Genomic DNA, 22074 nt, shown 5'->3' with positions numbered 1-22074 from the left:
TTGGGTAAATTGTCCCAACCAAGATTTGAACCCAAGCCCACTCGTTTCACAGTCAGACACGCTAACCACTATTCCACAGTGGTGGACAATACATACCTACAAACAATGAAAAAATAAACATTAATTATATCCTCTGAAACCTATAGTTAAATACAGCAAAATGTAGAACAAATATTGTTGATTTTTGTTAACGAGGTCCTAAGATTATTGTGTGAACTAGAGAGGTATGCCATCACTGATTATTCTGTAGGATAATTAATATTGTCCACTTCGCCATCTGTTAGCACTTGTATCGTCACTAGTTGTTTTAAGTAGGTTATTTTACGACGCTGTATCAACATCTCAGGTCATTTAGCGTCTGAATGGAATGAAAGTGATAATGCCGGTGAAATGAGTCCGGGGTCCAGCACCGAAAGTTACCACCATTTGCTCATATTGGGTTGAGGGAAAATCCCGGAAAAAATCTCAACCAGGTAACTTGTCCCAACCGGGATTCGAACCCGGGCCACCTGGTTTCGCGTTACTCCACAAGTGTGGACCACTACTTGTAGGTTGAACGCTATCACCTACAATAATGTCTGATGTACCAACGCTTAGACTATTATCTGTAGTATTTGTTCTTCATCATAGGGAAGGTTGGAGAATGCTGGGTTTGCAGTAAAAGACCTTCCCTTGAGCAGAAAACTAAAAATGAATTACTTCCACTTTGTTCCATGGCTATGCCTTTAAAAAAGGAACGGTAGGCCTATCTCGCGAACTCACTGTCACGTGAAGTGAGATGAATGGACTTCCTCTTCTAGAAAAAGTTCCAGGCTCGCACCTATTCTTTCTTACACATTCTATAAAAATAAATCGCATATTGAATACCTATACATAGAAACGTAACATTTACGTAAACACTGATTTGCATATTCTTTTGCAAAATTATGCTTTTTTCATAGGCCTACCTAATGCTAAAGAGAGACAGTAGCCTATAGGGTTGCCAACTTTTTTTGGAGAAAATAAGGGAGACTAAGGAACTGACACAATTTCACATATAAAATGGACAAATTATCCAGTTTCATTAATAGAAAGCAACTTTAAGTTCGATTCACATTATACATTACGTAACCTTTCCGTTTACGTTACATCAGTTATCCGTAAATAATATTTACTAGTGTTTAAATGAGCATATACACACTTCACGTTGCGTATACCTTCAGTTAGCCTTCCATTTGCATTGAGTATTGTATCGTAGCAATGTTTACGAAACGTATATGGTCATGTTTTGACAGTGTGCACTAACAAACGTTTTCGATCCGTCTCAATTGCAGCTAAAAGTTCTGTGTGTTGCATTGTTTAAAACAATGTGCGATAATAATATAGCGTTTGTTTTCCACTTATAGCTTCTCTAAATGTTGTGTTTTGACACTGAAGTTGTTCTTCGATATTGGAAAGTAAATCATGAATTGGATATTTTGACATTCGAAAATACTGGAAAAATTTTGTGTCCTCATCTGTTAGCTCTTTGAATAAAGTAAAAAATATTCTCCTACTGTATTTTGTTCTTTTAACATATCATGAACCCATTTCGTTCTTTTCTTCTTTCGTTTAGTCCTACGTTCCTCCTCGTTTAAAATAATAGCACATATAATTAAATTTTGCGTTGACTACATATTTTATCTTGAGAAGTGCACAGGTTCACGGTTTGAAATGTACTCAAATAGAATGTAAGTGTGAATACAGCACATTTTAATGGAAAGGATACAGAGTGTAAACGATAAGATTGCGTAATGCATACTGTGAATCTACCTTAATTTTGCACTTTGCCAGCTAGGCTTAAGTTTAGAGCATTTTGGGACAGATTTTGTCTCGCGTAATAGTTTAAATCGACTGCAGTTTGCAGTTCTGATTTGAATAAATGCGTCGTGTTCCTGTATTGAACATCTGTCCAATTTATTATTGTCCATTAGATGAAACACCCTTTTTGTATGAGCATTAATAACTACTTGGCATGTTTAGAATAAAACTCGCCCGTTTTTTTTTTTCAAATTTATAACATTAAAATGATTTGATTTTAAATGATTGAGCACTAAAATTCATTTCTGGCAAGCATTAACTTCTACAAAGACTGTATATTTTAGTCCATCTCAAAATTCATCACATAAACCGTCATTCACGGCAAAATAAAATGTTTCGAATGAAAACTTTTACATTATGCAAAAATAAGGGAGAAAAGTGCTTGAAGAGAAGAAAAATACGGGAGCCGGTAGTCAGTTAAAAATTAGGCCCAAATACGGGAGATCCCGGGAAATGCGGGACAGTTGGTAACCCTAGTAGCTCATATCATTCTGAAGCATTCCCTCCCTACACCAACCCGTGTCTCTGCCTATGCTCAAAACGAAATTCATGAATGCAAAAAATACCGTCCCTAAATTCTGTCGCCCCGGGGCAACTGCCCCAGTAAATATGGGCATTTTCATATACGAATCCTACGCAATGACAAAATCTCTCTACAAATACGAAGAAGATCTGAGCAACAATTTTCTGGTGTTGATGTAGGCTACCCAGTCGTTCAACTTTGGACACATTTTGGGAAACTGATAGTGTTACAGACAAGAAAATGCCAACCGTACGCGTCTAATGCGTGCCGAAGAGACTTTGGACGACTATGCATTTCGACTATAGGCCTACTTTTCTTTTTTAAGATTGGACATGACAGGAGAGTTGCGATCGGAAAAACGACTAAATGTCACATAGCGTGATAGGCCCGTTGCTATGGTAACAACGGTTGAGTTGCCAAACTTACAGTTCCCACGTGGCGAGTGCTTAATAGTTCTCTTGGCGACATTTATTGTGCACACATTGTTAGCATTGGTACGTTTCGTCTTTGATTCTCTGTCTATTTTTGCATCAATTTTTTACCTTCACGTCAATTGTCAATGAATGTTTTAACGTCAGCCATCTTAACGTCAATAACTAGCTTCCTTCAGCTGTAGTCCATATTGACAACATAGCGCTGTAGTTCCAAGTTCGGCCGCTTAACTGTCCCATCTTAAAAAAAACAGGTATAGAGGGTTCTTCTAAAGTTTTTTACGCGTCTTTCTCAACAAACAGAAATTTTCTACGGTTCGGTTCAAAAAGCAGCAAAATTACTTACTAAAACTCTATGAAGTTAGAGTAACGCATGGATTAAGGTCAGGTGATCCAATTTTGAGTGGATTTTGACCCGTGTTAATGGTGGAGAGATAGACTCTTCCCTTATTTCCTTTTCAGACGAGGCCTGGTTCAGTCTGCGTGAATATGTAAATTCTCAAAACAACTGATATTGGAGTACAGAAAACCACACTTCCCCACGAAATGTATCTTTACAACTCTAAAATCGGTATCTGTGCGCCATTAGTGGTGAACAAATTATAGGAGAATTTATTTGTTCTTTTTAGCATGCAATAAATATCCATAAATATTACCCTGATTTTCCAGACCTTTTTTCAATCATCCGAGTGAAAGGAATAGTAATATATGTTACAAGAGCGGTATGTTGACGTTTTCATGGTCGAGGAAAAGAATGAAAAAGCGAAACGTAGTTGAGCTTTTTTAATTTCCGAGAACATGAAAACAAACATACCGCTCGTGTATCGTACATTATTTTGTGCGAAGATCGTTTATTACATACCTGAAAGACGAATTTCTAATTAGTTGCAATGAAATCTCCATCTTGGTTTCTGTTTAATGATGGCAACTTCGGAAAACCAAAATATCTTTCTTCAACATTGTTGCTATAAAATGTTTTCTGTTTTTACTATACTCCAGCAGGCCGTGATATACGTCTGTCTTCCCCCCCCCCCCAGTCTATAACTGCGAACTTAAAACAAACGGTAAGGTTATGTAATGATTTATTTTTCATTTTAATATTTTAACAATATTATTTATATAACATATTGCAGTAATAACATCCGCATCTGGAATCTTGTTGATTTTTTCACGGCTTCCTTAATGTTACTTGTATCAGGAATGCAATAAGTTTCGTGGAGTAGTAGACTTTACTTAATTTTTGCAAATATTTAAAAACAATAATTAACGTTGCAATTTAGGTGAAATTGCAGTGGTAAGTTTCCAATTTATAATTATTACTATGTTAAACGTCTCTAAAAATAATATGTTAAAAGCCTAAAGCAGTAAAATGAATGTCGCGCTTAAGCGGTAAGAAGAGGGAAATTGTTATGTGTGTTACGTTGGGAATACTGAATGTGGTACTTCACACTTACCGCGTATTGGTTCTGTGCGGAAAACAAGCAAATACGCACGATCTCGCACAAAAGTATTTTCGACTTTCTTCACCAGGATTCTGGAGTAGTGCATCTAGTCAATATTTCTTTGTGTGGGTGATTGCGAATAAGGTGGTGCCATACAATTTCCTGACTTTACACTCTGTGACATTATCTCTGGGGCACACTGAAGGAAAGAATGTACAAAACAAACCAACACCACTTATACGAACTGAAAAAAAAAATCCAACAGGAAATAGCCTCCATATCACGACGTGAACTGCAACGAGTGATTGAGAATTCCTTAACCCGGTGTCAGAAATGTGTGGGAAAGGAAGGAGTACAATTCCAACACCTTCTTGTTTAAATTGAGTAAAACACTTTGCAACGTTTTATCGTCGTGACAGACGGCGCCGACGCGCAGAAGACGCAGGTACGCGTGCTGAGAGCAAAAATGTGCTGTGGACCCAGTCTCTGCTTATCATTCTGTAGTAGAGCAAGGAACACTTTGACTTACAGTAGAAGCATTATATCCAGTCAGGTAATCCTCCCAAGCAGTGGCGAAGCGTTCTATACTTTCTATGGCAGTGGCGGCTCGTGAACTTGTGGATTTGGAGAGCTGCAGTAGATTTCGGTACATACAAATTTCACTTCTTGATACCATTACTAATAAGTATAGGACAAAAATAAATGCACTACATATCGAAAAATCAAAACTTCCTGACTTAGTTTGGAGATGTCTGTGGGACTATTTGCTAATCCCTAAGAAAAACTAATACCATCGATTTCAGTCTGAATTTCAGATCAGCAGACACTCAACTTACAATCTACCAGTTCATTCTGAATTGCCTTAGAATAACCTTTAAACAGTGGCATGTTCCAAATGATTTTTGAGAGGCTCGTTTAGATTACTCACGAACTGTAGCAACCCACGAAACACATCAGGGTTCTTCGAATCGTTTTTTCATCATATCCCCTAAGGGGAAGTTCATATTGGCCACAAAATTTGATACAATCAATATTTTTTTTTTAAATAATTTCACGATTTTTTCTCACTTCTTGATAATGTTTGAGAATGTTTGTTCTGTTCGTTTCACTTAATTGCACAGCAGTATGAGTTGCGTAACATAGCCAATGAAACAACATTTTTCTGGTGAGACTGCGAAGATTCGTGCATTTTGCTTTTTAGGGGCAAATGTCCTAAATCTGTCACACCACTCCTAGCCCATGCAACATCACCACCGAAGAGGAGGCAAGGAAAACAAAATACAGATTTTTTTTTGTTCACATCCACATAACCACAAATGCTTAGCGTAAATTTCATTGTTACACTTCCTTACATATATGCACTATTTCGGCTGAATGAAGCTTAAGTAAGATTTAAGTCGGGTAACGGACGACCCCGTAATTTCACTTCATTACATCAATATTCTCCGCAAGGGAAAGTTGAGAAAAATAAAATTCACACACACTCATGCTTGCAAATTTGCACTGGTTAAGTTACGGTACTAAGACGTCACACCAAAGCAACACTCAGATATACTGATGGTCAACAATTTTCTAAAACTGGAAAAGAAGTCTCTTTCGTATTTTACGTGCTATATCAAAAGGATTCTACTCGTGCAATCATTTTGAGTTAAGGCAAATATTAGGCTCTGCTGGAGGCTGGATATATACGGAATAATAAGGCAAAAGAGAATATTAATTTCGTTATATTAACTCGATAATATTCTACAAAAAATAAGTATTTGAAAAGAAAATAAAAATTTTGTCACTAAGTTTCAAGGGAATAGAGAATCCATTTGACGCAGCATTACAATAGCGGTGTGGGAGAAGAGGAAAGATCCCTTGTGGCCTGGCTCTGCAAGCCACTGCAGCGAGATATGGGTTTTAAACAGCTGCAGTTTCCCTCTGCTTCCCTTCATCTCTCTACCCCCTGACCATGCAAGACACACTCTCTATGAGATGACCACCCTGCAGATCCCAGGACGACTTTGAATGCAGTGTCAATTCCAAAACATTCGACGCGCAAAAAGATTATACATAAGATAATAGTACATATTCCCGACCAGATGAAATATAAAGCAATTTACCAATAAAAGCTGTAACAATTCTTCTACAAATTAAAATAAATATTATTTTTATTTTCCTGTCAAAGCAGGGAGTGCTGCAGCTCCGCAGCTCTTATGGACGAGCCGCCCCTGTTCTAGGATAGACAGTGGCACTTTAGTTTATCTTGCCATCATTACTGAATATTTTATAACTTATAGCGCAGTTATAACTAATAAAGTCTATACTGCTACTACTGTTACTGCTGCTACTAATAATAATGATAATATAATGAAACAATATTATAGGTCTACATTATAATTACTGTTATAATTTATTATTTTGGTACCGACAATACAATTCCATTAATTTACTTTCCTACACAGATTCTAAGTAAATACTTCAGCAAAAGGAATGGCAGTAATAAAATTGTGATGTCTGAATTTTGACATCTCAACTTACTTAACTGTGTTCTAAATAAGTTTTAAGCACCTATTCTTCATTTCTGCGAAAGTGTCTATTACCCTATCTTTGAATTCTGGCAGTCTGGTAAAGTTCCACAATAGTTATTTTTCTATAGAGACTAGAGAGCATGCTTAGATTCGACAGTCTTTTGTTTGTCATATTTTAGTTCCTTAAGTATGTTTTCACCCTTTCCGGAACACTCATTACATGCTCACTGGAAGCAGAAGTAACTGGGATAGACGGGCAACAGTGGATTCAATAATTTTGTGGTTTCTTTGTAAATTTACGATACTTATTTCATTTTTATTTTTTAACGTGATCTTATTTTTTCAAGTGTTGAAGTAGAAAAACTATTATTCAATAAATACGCCACAGTACCCAAATCAGGACTATTAAAAATCACAATTCATCCCAAAACCAACCATTTCACATAAAAATGTCTGAAAACTAACGGATTACTTAGAAAGTTTGGTGTCACTAACAAAAGCAAAGAGCGGAAAAATGAGCCAATAATATCTCGGTAGACATATTTTTTGAGTGTCATAAACCACGTGCTAGCAGTATTGAGGCAGAGGAGTTTTGCGTACCAGATCTGCTTCTTTTTCAATAGCATTTTGGAAAGGATCGCGTTTCACTTAGACGTACGACTCACCGACTCACTGTGATAGTGAGGGATCTAGTTTCATCGAAGTAACTAAAAAAGTAAAATAAATGAGTAAGTAAATAATAATAATAATAATAATAATAATAATAATAATAATAATAATTATTATTATTATTATTATTATTAATATTATTATTATTATTATTATTACGCACCACACATTCTACTTCTAGGCCTACATTAGCATAGTATTAAATGTTTAAAGAGGTATTACAGAGTAGACGGTACACGCTGTCTACCCTGTCTCTTCGTACGCCTCGCTACTGCCCCAAGACCGATTCGAACCGTCGGAGAATAAATTTAGTTTATTTAACGACGCTCGCAACAGCCGAGGTTATATCAGCGTCGCCGATGTGCCGAAATTTTGTCTCGCAGGAGTTCTTTTACATGCCAGTAAAGTCCAGTGGCGTCTTCTGGGGGTGTGCGGGTCGTGCGCCAACGCCCAAATAAAATTAGGAAATTATGGTATTATTCTTTTAATCCGTATAAAGTACATTACATGAGTGTTTTTCTTTAATAATGATTATTAACGCTTCAACTGAACTGCTACTGCTATCTATCGTCTAGCGGCCTAGCCTAGCAGTATGAAACGCGCTAAACTTTGCCATGGCGTTGCAACGAGTCACTGGCTGTCTTGAGACTCATTGCGCTTGCGCCCTCTCACTCTCTCCCTCGTCTTTTAGCTCCTCAGGACGTTGAAACTACTTCCAACGCCACACGCCGACGCCAGTACCGGCATGAGCAGTTATCGCTGATGTTGCGTATCGTTTTAAGATGGCTAGTGAAAGCATTGTACAAAAACTATTACATAGTTCTTTTTCATCGCTTCCTTACGCACAGAAAAAACAAGTTGTTGACAGCGGCAGACCATGTCCTAATTTAATAATATCAACGTCTGTAAAGGGCAAATGTGGTGCTACTGGAACTGGAAGGGGGTTTGAGAGACATTTTCGGAAAGAACTATATGAGATTTCAAGCTGGCTCTGCGGCTGTGATGTAGTGAACAGATTTTATTGTTGGACATGTTTGTTATTCTCAACAAAGAAAACTGTTTGGAATCAGCAAGGGTATGGTGATTTAAATCACCTAAATACTGCTGTGAAGAAACATAGTGAGTCAGAAATTCATCTCTCTAGTTTTTTAACGTTCAACAGATTTATTGCATCCCCTACTAGAATTGACCTTCTTCTGGATTCTCAACGAAAGGTTGAAATAGAACTGCATAACGAAAAAGCGAAAAAGAACAGGGAAATATTAAAGAGATTGATTAATGCTGTTTGCTATTTAGCGAATCAGGAACAGTCATTTCGAGGCCACGAGGAAAGTTCAGAATCTATAAACAAAGGAAATTACGTGGAATTTCTTCTTGCAAGTGCCGAGTTCGATTCACCATTGAAAGAACATTTACTAACGTCTACAGTTTTCCGCGGTACTTCGGCAAACATTCAAAATGATTTAATCAATTCAGTAGCCGATGTTCTGAGGGATGAAATCTACAACGAAATCCAGAATACAGATTTTGTGGCTATTATGCTTGATGAAACATCAGATGTAATACTGTATTTCGTTATTTTCCAGTTTCACAGAAGAAAGTAGTAGAACGGTTTCTTGGGTTTCGTGACGTGAGCGTTGACAGAACTGCAGCAGCTCTTTTTGATCATGTCAATGAAGTAATGGAACAATATAACTGTGGGGATAAACTAGTCGCTCAAACATATTATGATGGTGCTGCCGTGATGAGTAGTCACCTCAATGGACTTCAAAGCAAAGTTTTGGAAAAATATCCTAAAGCTCTCTTTACGCACTGCTATGCTCATGTTATGAACCTAGTACTTCAACAATCATTAGAATGTAACAAGGACCTAAAAGTATTTTTTTCCGGTCTTAAATCACTGCCTACATTTTTTTCTCGTTCTTCTAAGAGGTTACATGAGCTTTCAGCATTCATGTCCCGAAAGTCACCATCATTGTCTAATACCCGATGGAATTTTACCTCTAGACTTATCCATACAGTCAGTGAGAATAGAGAAGCGTTGATAATGTTCTTTGAACATGTTAAGGAAAGTGGAAACTTTGATCATATAAATGCAATGACCGCAAATGGATTTTCTAGCTTCCTCAAGGATTTCCAGAACATATTTTTAATAAAGATTCTATCTAACCTACTTGCTTTTTCGGATGTTTTGTTCACTATACTCCAGTTTAAAAATGTTGATATTTTGTATGCCAGTAGTAAAATTACAGAATTTCAACAGCAGCTGCAAAAGGAAAGAGAGAATTTCGAAGCAGTGTGGTCTTCTATTCATGATACTGTGGAAGATGAAGAGGTGATTGAAGTAAAAAAGAGGAGATTGAACACTGAGTCACAGCGAGATTATTTCAAGCGACTTTATTTCGAAATCATTGATAATGTTAGCAATCAGTTAACAATTAGATTTGCATCATTTGAAAAGCTAAAGTATTTTAATTTTATAAATCCAACAAAAATGGCCCACTTCAATAAAAGAGAAAACTTTCCTAATGATTTATTAAATAGAGTGCAAAATATTTATGGCAGTGTTTTTAATGTAAGCAAACTCCAGAGTGAACTTCACGTATGGTATGCTTCTAATGAAGGGACGGACAAAACGCCAATTCAAATTGTAAATTATCTATTGGACATGAATTTAATGAGTGGATTTACGGAAATATACAAATTAGCATTGCTGGTCTCAACAATTCCTTGCACTACGTCATCTGTGGAGAGGTCATTCTCATCATTGAAGAGGATCCACACCTACTGCCGCTCCACTCAAACACAGAACCGGATGTCTAACTTAAGCCTTATCTCAATCGAGAAGGAATTACTTGCCAACTTACGAGAGGACAAATCCAGGTTCTACGAAGCAGTAATCAAGAAATTCTTGCAGAAGGAAAGGAGAGTGGATTTCGAATTCAAATAACTGTGAGTAATGAGACAGCTTTAGTGTTTTTGGTTTTTAATTAATTATACTTATATGTTGTTTAGATTTATCTCAATCGATGTTTACTCTCTCAGCTTTATTCAGTTTTACTGATGTTTCAAAATTAGACGAAAATTTACGCTAATTACCTTTATGAATGACTTTCCTATTATTTGTTCACAAAAAATGTGAGGGAATGTGTAAAGGTTAATAAAGTATGTTTTATTTAATTTTTTTCTTTGCCAACGCCTTAAGATCAAAGTCAGGAGACGCCACTGCAGTAAACCTATTGACATGAGTCTGTCGCATTTAAGCATACTTTAATTTAAATTCCATCGATCTGGGCCGGAATCGAACCTGCAACCTCGAGCACAGAAGGCCAGCGCTATACCGACTACGCTACCCAGGCCGACCCGTCGGAGAATTAGTAACCCTAGACTACGTCGGTAACGTATGTAGTGTTACACGCTTAAGAAATTTGGTTCAAATAGTTAATTCAACATGAACACTACTTTAAAATCAAAAGTAGAAAACGATATACAAAGCGCAAAGGCACATACTGACGCTCATTGCCTAAAGTAGACTAGTGTCCTGCAATGTTCGAACATGAGAGGGGCAACCAAGACATTACAAACTTTGTCTTATTTAATATGAAAAACTAATCACAAGATCTGTGCTAAAATCCTTAAGCGGTTAAAACTTAAAGGGGTGGGAGAGGACGACAGCGTATATTTTTATAACAAGGTGTAACAAAGAGCGAACATCGGCGAATATCGAACTTCCCCATACTCGACAAACTTGAACCAAACATAATGCAGGACACTATACTTCGTTCCATAACGTCTGGCAGGAGATGCAAACATTGCCGGCAGAGAAGGAGTGAAGTATAATTGCTATTCAAGCAATGGCAGAGGTGTAATTCCAAGTTTGTCTTGAAGTTAGGCGGTCTGAAGCGTTCTACTCCAGCCCAAATTCAAGACAAGCGTGGAATGAGACCTCTGTCATTGGTTGAATAGCTATTATACTTCTATCCTCTGCCGGCAATGTTTACTTCTCCTATCAGACTTTATGGAACGAAGTATAGTCTAGTACAGGGGTTCCCAACCGGTGTGTCGCACAGCCCCGTGGAGTGTGTCGCGAAATTTTGGAATTGAAAAATAAATTTTATGCCATCCAAAAACTCTCTTTACAACGCATTTTTTTTTTATTTACAACGAAGTTTTTGATATGGTGTACATATTATTTTGAGACAGATTTTACCAATGAAACGTGAACACCTGCAACAATGCTTAGTAATTCGTTTAGTCTTCCAACTTAGTAATAAGTAGGCCTTAGAGTTTAGAATCGTCACAATATATTGATCAGTTTCATTATGAGCGGATGATAGTGCGACTATTTTATGAAAAGTGCTTTATTTAGATTTTATCATGGACAAATTTATAATTCGAAATCAAGCTCTTGGTTAGAATTAGACAACAGCAGTGCTAATTCAAATAATGTGCGCGAAAATTCCATTCAGGGTTCACAAAAACGTACTGCGTTTCGTAAATATAGTTATGAATACTTGCAATATGGTTTTACGTGGCGTGGAGATGAATATAAACAAAATCCCGAGTGTCTTATATGCGGAAATGTTTTGTCAAATCAGTCGGTGGTGCCGAATAAACTAAAAAGACATTTAGAATTGCCGTTTTCAACGCCATACTTATGTGAATCAGCATTTCCTACCATGAAAATAGTGAACTCTGCACAAAGTAACAGACTGCTGCATCTTGAAGATGATTTACGTGTCTTGTGAACCATAAGGCCACGTATAGAGAAATTCTGTGCAACCCACCAAGCGCAGACTTCACATTAATTTAAATAGGTGAGTTTTCAAAAACGATCATAAAAATTTATATCGGACATCCAGCACAGATAGGTTGGGACTTTTTTACACATACCTTTGTTTTTTTTCAAATTCCACTCAAGTTACTGCTTTTTTTTAACAGAATTTTCGATTGCGTTTTAACATCGATCTATCTACAACAGTGGATGTCCCATTTTACATAGAAGTCAGTGCTTTTTTCTGGCGGAACGCACTGGAACAGCGTTCCGGCACTTTTTTCTTGCATTTTTCATCATGCAAGCGAAATATGTGTGAATAACTATGTTTTTAATTTAATTTTTCTTGTATTCCGCTTAGACCTCGAAAGTCTTAGTTGGACGAAAAGGAGGATAAAAACGACAAAATTCCCGTGCAGTGAACAGTAATCATCTCCCCGTACGCTATAAAATAGTCTTCACAGAGTTTCACCACATTTTCCTCCACAAGAAAATCACTGGTTGCTGTTATTATATTGTTATTAATAAAAAACAAATAAGTGTGTCGCGATATCGTGGGCGTTCAGTAAAGTGTGTCGTCAGTCAAAAAAAAGGTTGGGAACCACTGGTCTAGTACATCATTTCCTTCTTTCTACAGCGCATGCAGACTAGGCGACTAGTGACAACCGACGCACTATATACAGGGTGATTCACGAGGAAAGGTAAAAAATGTAGGATACGATATCTTAGGCCATTTTGAGTGAAAAAGTTCATATTAACATAGGTCCGTTTTCGAACGATGGCGGAGCTAGATGCACTTTTTTGGTAAAACGTCTCGCCCCAATGTGAATCAGACGTTACCATATGCTGCTGACGTGAAACAAGATCACCGATGAATGACGTAACATTGGAATCTGCATTGTGAGCGATTATAGATAAGAGAAGAGAAACAAACCGGGTGGCGGGGCATTACAAATGTCACAATAAATACGCTATCACTTATCGGTTCACAGCATTTCAGTCACCTACCTATAGTACAGTAGTTATACAGGTACAGTTATCGGAAGTGTTAAGTTGTGTTTTTCAAGATGCCTTATAAATTTTCGACTGCAGAATACGCCGATATTGTGTATGTTTATGGTTTGTGCGTTGGAAGTTCCTTGCATGCCGTCGCTGAATATGAACGACGCTTTCCGAACAGAAGGGTACCATATCGAAGAGTATTTACTGTCTATGGAGTTGGATGAAAGACTTGGTATAGCAAAGGAACGGGGAAACGAGAGAGGCGCTAATCGACCTATTTTGGATGCGGCATAAAGACAGCCACGTGCAACTCTCCCGAGCGATGAGCGCGATTCACGCCCGAGCGCAACAGTGCATTGAAGCAGAAGGAGGTACCTTTGAAAATGTGGGAAAACATCGACCCCGACGTCTAGAATATTAGGTATGTATGCATACGTGAATATAAACTTTAAATTTGTCCGTTATCTGTCTCTAAATGCAAGTTAGTACAATGAAATCTGAGAAGTTTTTGTGAAATCAAAGAGCCATATCTCCGTAACCGTTCGAAAACGGACCTATATTCATATGAACTTTTTCACTCAGAATGACTTCAGAATTCACATCCTAAATTTTTTACCTTTCCTCGTGAATCACCCTGTATATTGTAAGTCAGACGAAAATCTTGGTGTTAAAAATGTACCATATCGTCTTCTCAAAATTATCATAAGTTGTGACAACTCTTATTCCAACTTGGATTATGTGGGTACTGAATTATGTAAAAGAAACAAGAAATAATCGAAAATCCATCCTTAGTAGGTGATATAAAAAGTTCTATCATATAAAAAAACTTCAATTTAATTTAAAGATTATAAGGGGTTCTGGAATAGTTCTGGTTGCATTTCTAAAAAAGCATAATGTTATTTATTTCACATTTTCTTACCTAGAAAACACAACTGGGGCGCACACAACTCCAACGTTCATCCTTGCCCCATTCTGCAAAGTAATGAAGTGTAGAGCATAGCGGTGAAAATGACTCCATTCACGTTTGTGCCCGTAACTATGGTCTCTGACCCCATCCAGATGCAGTGGATACTTCACGTTATTTATCACTACGTTCCCCTTGAAGGAGCCATGTTGTTCGTAATGGGTCTGGTGGAATCTGAAAGCAGTTGTACGAAATTTAATGTAGGCCTATTCTTAGTTTCTGTAGAACAGGATTTGTCTTAAACATATCAAAACAACATTTACTTATAGCTTACTCTCTAAGTGCATTGAAGTATTCCCGGCTCCAAGGTTCCAGAGCCATTCCTCTAGCCACAGAAAGTTCATCCATGTCGGTATCAAAATCGAAATATGGAAGAGATGATGTAAACTCTACTCGAAGAGCCACGTCAAACATCTTCTCTGCATCACCGTGTAACCTGCATGCATTTCAGTGCAAGTAATATTATGAAACTTAAAGCCCAATTACTTTTTATAAAAAGGAGAATTTGATATATGTACTTCAGCATTGTATCATAGTTAAAGTGATAGTAGCATTTGCAGTAAGCCTACATAATATAGATTTGATTCTCAGGTAGCGAAATAGGCCTACAGATTTATAGGCCTATTAGTTTTGCGGAAGCTGAATATGTCCCGATCTTGTATTTGTCCTGTGTCATCTTAAAAAGGTAACTTTGTACAATGCTAACAACCTAACCAGAAAAGCTTGCTATTTCGCTACTTGTCTAAAAAGTTGGCTAAAAGTTTGAACAAACACACAGGGCAGCAATTATTTTCAATCGGTTGTGTGCTTCATAAATGTAAATACTAATAATACTACTACTAATAATAATAATAATAATAATAATAATAATAATAATAATACTGTGAAACCGGCTTCTAATAATTCCACCTATCTTCCATTACATTCCTATGCAATTACAAATGCTCACTATCAAATTGTCTATAATACGGGCTATCATGACAATATTAATTCCGGATATAATTTGATTTACATAATAACCACCTGAGGCGATTTCGCAGCAGCCATAATTATTTACCAGTTTTACGAACGTAATAATAATAATAATAATAATAATAATAATAATAATAATAATACAGTATTAAATTATATTTCAAGGGAAATTTTCATATACTGTACTGTTTCAAGAAACAAAATGTTGAAAGTGACAGTTATCACGGAAATATGTGATTTTTTAAGCCATTTTGAGTATTATTTTTTTTTTACAAACAAACTCACCACTGTGAATCACGCGTCATCACAGGATTTCGAACGTGTTATTTAATCTAGGTCTAGAAAACAAAAGACACGCTACTCATTACTGCGTCACATTTCGGACGTAACAGCACGACAGTCGCGACGAACTTGCTCGAACACGCGTGATTCACAGATGAAAGCAAATACAAGGAAGGGGAAGTACTTTCGATATGTAACCCACATTTTTATGAACTTTTAATGAAAATGGCTATAAATATAATATAAAAAAGGAAGTGAAAGAGAGGGGTAGCCGTTTTTCAACATGGTGATAAACGTTATTTTAAAATAAAGAACATTAATAAACATGAGCATGAGTGTAAAAATTCCATACATATCTTCACACTCTGGATTAAGTAATGCTGTAAATACATATTTTTTATTAAGCGAGAACTTTATTAACGGTTTTTCTTGTATTAAAATAATATTCAAATATAAAATAACAGAGCCATGTTCAATCGAACGGCAGCTTTTCATTATTCCCTAAAATTAATATTTTAATAAACTATTCCCTGAACATAATAAACAATTAGTTGATTATAATTAAATACAACATATAGTTTACACAATTCAAATTATAACTCAAAAATAGTATTTTCTTTGGCATTGGAAACAATAAGTAGAAATAAACAAATATTTCTTATTTAAAATTTAACAAAAAGTATACAGTAAGTTGTAAAATAAAAGAGGAAATTAAAAAAATATATACAGTATATATATATATATATATATATATATATATTTATACAACTGAAGAGGGTCTTCCAGATAAACGAATCGAGAGCAACTGAGTACATAAAGTTTGACAAGCCATGGAGCACTAACCTAATATCGCTGGCTGTGTAATCTTGCAGGTGTAACACATGCTAGCTCGACATACTAATAATTACTGAACAAACCGCTTGAGTAGGGATAAGTTTCATACATTGAACTCTATGCTACACAAATGGAACAGCTTCCAAGTGCTACTGGATGAGACAGGCAGGAAAGTATGCAACCCGTATTAGTGAAGTATTACCGTATTCTCATTTTTTTTTTTCACATAATTCCTACTGCGCTGATGGCTTTAGATAAGCATAATTTTGAATTTTAAAGTTATTAATTGTGTTTAAAACTTTGAAACCTCTAACCTGATTCATAATATGAGTTTTCGGTTTATATCAAAATGGAATTTTAAAGTCATTGACCCTCTTTTAACCTATGCAGTCAAAATTATCTTGTTACGTATTATATACTGTATACGAAAATACAGAGTGTCCCAAATTGATGTATACACATTTTGAAACACTATTTCTCAGCAACGAGATGAGACAGAAATACGATTTTTGCGATTTTGTATTCCTTAAGCACATACATGTTCAAAATGGCCCTCTTCCGCCACAGTACACTCCCAACAACGACACACAACAGAGCGACATACCAACTGGATTGTTGCTAATGGAATATTATTACAAACATGTTCAATCTGAACTCTCAGTTTCTCCAGTGCTTGTGGCGTACACTGTGTTTTTTAGAGCTCCCAATAGGTAGAAGCAGTGGCGGCTCGTGGGTATTGAATTCAGGGGGGCTGCATACAAAAATAAACCATGCAACTTATCTTATTGAAAGATTAGTTCCATGAGCCTGGTCTTGTAGGTTGCAAACTTTTGGATCATCTTCTTATTAAAATCCGATTGTCGTTTAACATAGTCTTTACAATGGAAAACATAGCTAATGCGGTCAGTCTCTCTTCTCTCATCGTATTTCTAAGATAGGATTTCACTCTTTTCAAACACGAAAAGCAACGTTCTGGTTCGGAAATTGCCATTGTTATGGTGATAGCTATGCGTAATAGTTTCACAACTTCTGAAAATGAGGCCTGCAAGTTCTCAGATAGAAGAAACTGCAAGAGCTTGACTGCGTCACTGATATTTCTGAATTCTTGTCTCTGATACAACATAGTGAGTTACGAATTTAGTTCGTCTTTATCGAACACCAGAAAAAGCTTCACACATACATTTAGGTCATTTTCAGGAAATGAGCTTTGTAGCATACAAATTTTTCTTGACACAGAAGAGAAGATAATACCAGATGATCTATGAACTGGAATCGGGTGTTAGCTTGTGTGATAATGAGGTCACACACTTCCTTGGCTGCCGCAACCCTTGTCTGAATCCCTTCGACCTTACGACGCTTTTTAGGGTTTTCATTTTCACAGATCTCGCTGCTCAACTGTGCACTGTTCTGTATTGTCTGTATGGCGTTAACAAAGCTTGATATACAGAGTCGGCCTCGGTAGCATAGTCGGTTGGGGGTTCGATCCCGGCCCAGGTCGATGGCATTTAAGTGTGTTTAAATGAGAAAGGCTCATGTCAATAGATTTACTGGCATTTAAAAGAATCCTGCGGGACAAAATTCCGGCACACAGGCGACGCTGATATAACCTCTGCAGTTGCGAGTGTCGTTAAATAAACCATAATTTAATTTTTATATGCAGATTTGGGCCTTAGAAATATCTAACTGGCGATGTTGTAGTTGGTTGTATAATATATCTACATGATACATAAAAAAAAAACTGAGCCAGAAATTGAATTCAGGATCTTCAGGAGCACGCACCAGGGCGCTTGCCTTATATTGTGATGTTGTTAGATGTTTCAGATTCCATTACTGTATGGTTTGAAAACATTCTAGCAATGGCTCCATCTTCTCATGAACAACATTTACTGTTCTTATTTTAAAACTCCATCTTGTTTCCCAGCTGATGGAATTGTCTTTGAAACACATTAATCGAATACAGACTGAGTGGAGATCAAGAGAAGAAAGCAGGGATACTGGATAAATCAGCAAAAAATATGCGAGCCTTTGTATTTTGTTTAGTAGCTCTTTCCATTATGAGATTCAACTGATGGGCACTTAATTTCACATTACTCCTGAATTGTTAAGGTACTGAACTGAATAGACTGTAAATATTGTACAGAATTAAACATTGTTGCACTTGTTATACTCGCAACATTGAAGAAAATGTATTTAAAACTGCGCGCTACTGATAAGCTGCTGCAAATTTTGCAGCGCCTGGTGACTCTGGATTCATGGCGAGGGGCAGCAGGGAGAGGGGTAAAACCAAAGAGTTTGTAATACTTACTAGAGACACAAACCCGTGAGTGGCAGGCAAGGAAAATGTCACAAATTGAATCGGCTAGAATCCGCCATTAAAGGGAGTGTTTGCGGCGCGAAATTCGGAAACAGTACCACAATACATTGATGTAGCCTAGTGATAGACACTGTTTTAAACGTCTTTTACCAAGGATGGGTCGTGATGAAATAAAGATGAATAGCAGAGGAGCGCTGTATTTATTGAAGTATTATATGATTCATCTTTGGCGATATTATAAAAAAAATAAATTCAATCATACATATAAGTTTATACTCGGGATAAGTAAGTGAAATATTGAATAATGGCAATGCCAACATGAATTTTCAGTATTACCAGTATTGTTCAAGGTCACAATAATAGCTATCTACTGTAATATTTAAAATAATCTATATTTTAGTCCTTTCATGCAAGGGAAGAGAAAGATATATGGTGCTTAGAAAATGTTGTGGTGAAATATGGGATCATCAAAATTCTGGAAACCTGATTTAAAACATAACAAGAATAAATTTTTATCATTAAACAATTTATTAATTGTATAGCTGTCAGTACAGGCTTTTTAATGCAGTAGTAGTAATAGGCCTTGTAGTAGTGACATAATAGAGGTCTAGTAGTAGTGGTAATAGTAGGTCTAGTAGTAGTGGTAATAATAGGCCTAGTATTGGTGATATTAGTAGGCCTATTAGTAGTGGTAAGAGTAGGCCTAGTATTAGTGGTATTAGTAGGCCTAGTATTGGTGATATTAATAGGCCTAGTAGTAGTGGTAATAGTAGGCCTATTAGTAGTGGTAAGAGTAGGCCTAAGCCTAGTATGGATGGTATTAGGAGGACTAGTATTAGTGATATTAGTAGGCCTAGTAGTGGTAACAGTAGGCCTAGTATTGGTGATATTAGTAGGCCTATTAGTAGTGGTAAGAGTAGGCCTAGAGTTGATGGTATTAGTAGGCCTAGTATTAGTGATATTAGTAGGTCTATTAGTAGTGGTAAGAGTAGGCCTAGTATTGATGGTATTAGGAGGCCTAATATTAGTGATATTAGTAGGCCTATTAGTAGTGATAAGAGTAGGCTTAGTATTGATGGTATTAGGAGCCCTAGTATTAGTGATATTAGTAGGCCTAGTAGTAGTGGTAACAGTAGGCCTAGTATTGGTGATATTAGTAGGCCTATTAGTAGTGGTAAGAGTAGGCCTATTATTGATGTATTAGGAGGCCCAGTATTAGTGATATTAGTAGGCCTATTACTAGTGGTAAGAGTAGGTCTAGTATTGATGGTATTAGGAGGCCTAGTATTAGTGATATTAGTAGGCCTATTAGTAGTGGTAAGAGTAGGCTTAGTATTGATGGTATTGGAGCCCTAGTATTAGTGATATTAGTAGGCCTAGTAGTAGTGGTAACAGTAGGCCTAGTATTGGTGATATTAGTAGGCCTATTAGTAGTGGTAAGAGTAGGCCTATTATTGATATATTAGGAGGCCCAGTATTAGTGATATTAGTAGGCCTATTAGTAGTGGTAAGATTAGGTGTAGTATTGATGGTATTAGGAGGCCTAGTATTAGTGATATTAGTAGGCCTATTAGTAGTGGTAAGAGTAGGCCTAGTATTGGTGATATTAGTAGGCCTATTAGTAGTGGTAAGAGTAGGCCTATTATTGATGTATTAGGAGGCCCAGTATTAGTGATATTAGTAGGCCTATTAGTAGTGGTAGGAGTAGGCCTAGTATTGGTGGTATTAGTAGGCCTAGTATTGGTGATATTAGTAGGCCTAGTATTGGTGGAATTAGTAGGCCTAGTATTTGTGGTATTAAAATGTCTAGTAGTAGTGGTAAGAGTAGGCCTAGTAGTAATAGTTGGCCTAGTATTGGTGATAATAGTCGGCCTAATAGTAGTGGTAATAGTATGCCTAGAATTGGTGGTATTATTAGGTCAGGTGGTGGTGGTGCTGATTGTAATAGTAGGCCTAGTAGTGGTAATAGTAGGCCTAGTAGTAGTAGTAGTAGTAGTAGTAGTAGTAGCAGTAGTAGTAGTAGTAGTAGTAGTAGTAGACCTTGTAGTAGTGGTATTAGTAGGTCTAATATTTGGTATTAATAGGCCTAGTATTTGGTATTAGTAGACCTAGTAGTAGTGATGGCAAGGCATCTTGTGGTGGTGGTAATAAATTTGTGGCCATCAGCTATATTTTTACGAATAAACTAGAAGTACCAAACGGAAATTACATGATTTACCGTAATTTATTCTGAAATAAAACAGTTTTATAGAGATACTGTCTGAGGATTTTATTATGCACTTTGCTATTATAATCTACTGTAATATGATGGCACCTAACCCTTACATACATTGTTGAAATCAACCGTATAAACCAGATTAATATGCTTCTGGAAAAAAAAAAAAAATGTTATCCAAGAAATGTTCCGACATTCTGTAAACACATTGAAAGGAGGAACTGCATTTAGAACATTTTTCCAAATATCAAGATATGTATGTTTTCCTGGGCATCCTACAATAGCAAGCTATGTTAGAACAATTATTTGCGGCGCAGTATTTCACCATTTTCTTATTATTTCCCTTCAGGTGTACTTATATTTATTCGTACTCCTCAAATAAGCATGAACTGCTCGCACTCCCGGCGAAGCATCAACTCCCTTTAATGGCGGCCGAACATCGGTTCAAATTTGTACGCTACACTAGCGCCATTGGTGTCTCTAGTTATATATTACAAACTCTTTGGGTAAAATTAACGCGCAAAGCATCCGAGACGAGACTGGCAGCTCCTGGGGAGGAAGTGGCTTCACCTATAGTCCTTGTCTCTAGCTTCGCTCTCGCAGCACCAGGGGAGGAAGTGACTTCACCAACGATTGCGTGTATGTCAATGAGAGCGAAATTTTAAAAAATCCGAGCCGCTAAATAGAGACTGTATAATAAATGTATTTCACAACATAAAACGAGACAAGAGTCACAAATGTCTGGGGGTGCTGCAGCTCCGCAGCCCCTCTTCGAAAGCCGCCCCTGGGTAGAAGTATGGAAGGCTTAAATCTGGAGATCGAGGCGGGAACTCCGCAGCACTTCCTCTTCGTTCTATCCATCTCTGGGTCGTCCTCATTTAGTGCGTGGATAAGTCTCGGAATGTAAGGCTTCTATTTTTGAGCTAGCAAAATTCGATGAACACTGGATTTGCTGATACCAATCTCACGAGAACATTGCCTCACTGACTTCTTTGGGGATTTGCAAAAGCCTGCATGACTGCATCAACACTCTCGTTAACGATGAAACTTCTCTTCCTTCCACACTGCCCTTTCAACACATCTTGCACCGTTCTGTTGGCTTCAAACTTGTCTCGGATTCTTGTGATAGTTAACCTTGTTGGTGGTTGTGTTCCAAATTCAACCCTCCAACGTCGTTTAACCTCAATAACATTATCCACTTTCCAATAACATTTCAGTATCCACTTACGTTCATTGAACGAATTGCACCGCCATGTTTGTTTATAAACAGATAAATATGTTTCCTTTTTTTCTATTGCCT

General features: G+C 37.0%; 1 protein-coding gene across 2 annotated transcripts in view; it reads right to left on the bottom strand.

Moving 5' to 3' along the window:
* Nucleotides 1-22074, bottom strand: part of LOC138707778 (uncharacterized) — a 69007-nt gene that overhangs the window by 31804 nt on the left and 15129 nt on the right. For both annotated transcript variants that reach the window (XM_069837679.1, XM_069837678.1), the window contains exons 5-6: nt 14432-14593; nt 14113-14331 (exon numbers count right to left, since the gene is read on the bottom strand). In XM_069837679.1, the coding sequence (XP_069693780.1) occupies nt 14113-14331; nt 14432-14593 (381 nt within the window). The remainder of the gene's footprint in view (nt 1-14112; nt 14332-14431; nt 14594-22074) is intronic.

Source organism: Periplaneta americana, chromosome 10 (genome assembly GCF_040183065.1).
Source record: "Periplaneta americana isolate PAMFEO1 chromosome 10, P.americana_PAMFEO1_priV1, whole genome shotgun sequence".
NCBI classification, from domain to species: Eukaryota; Metazoa; Arthropoda; class Insecta; order Blattodea; family Blattidae; genus Periplaneta; species Periplaneta americana.
This window is presented reverse-complemented; position numbering and strand designations above follow the sequence as displayed.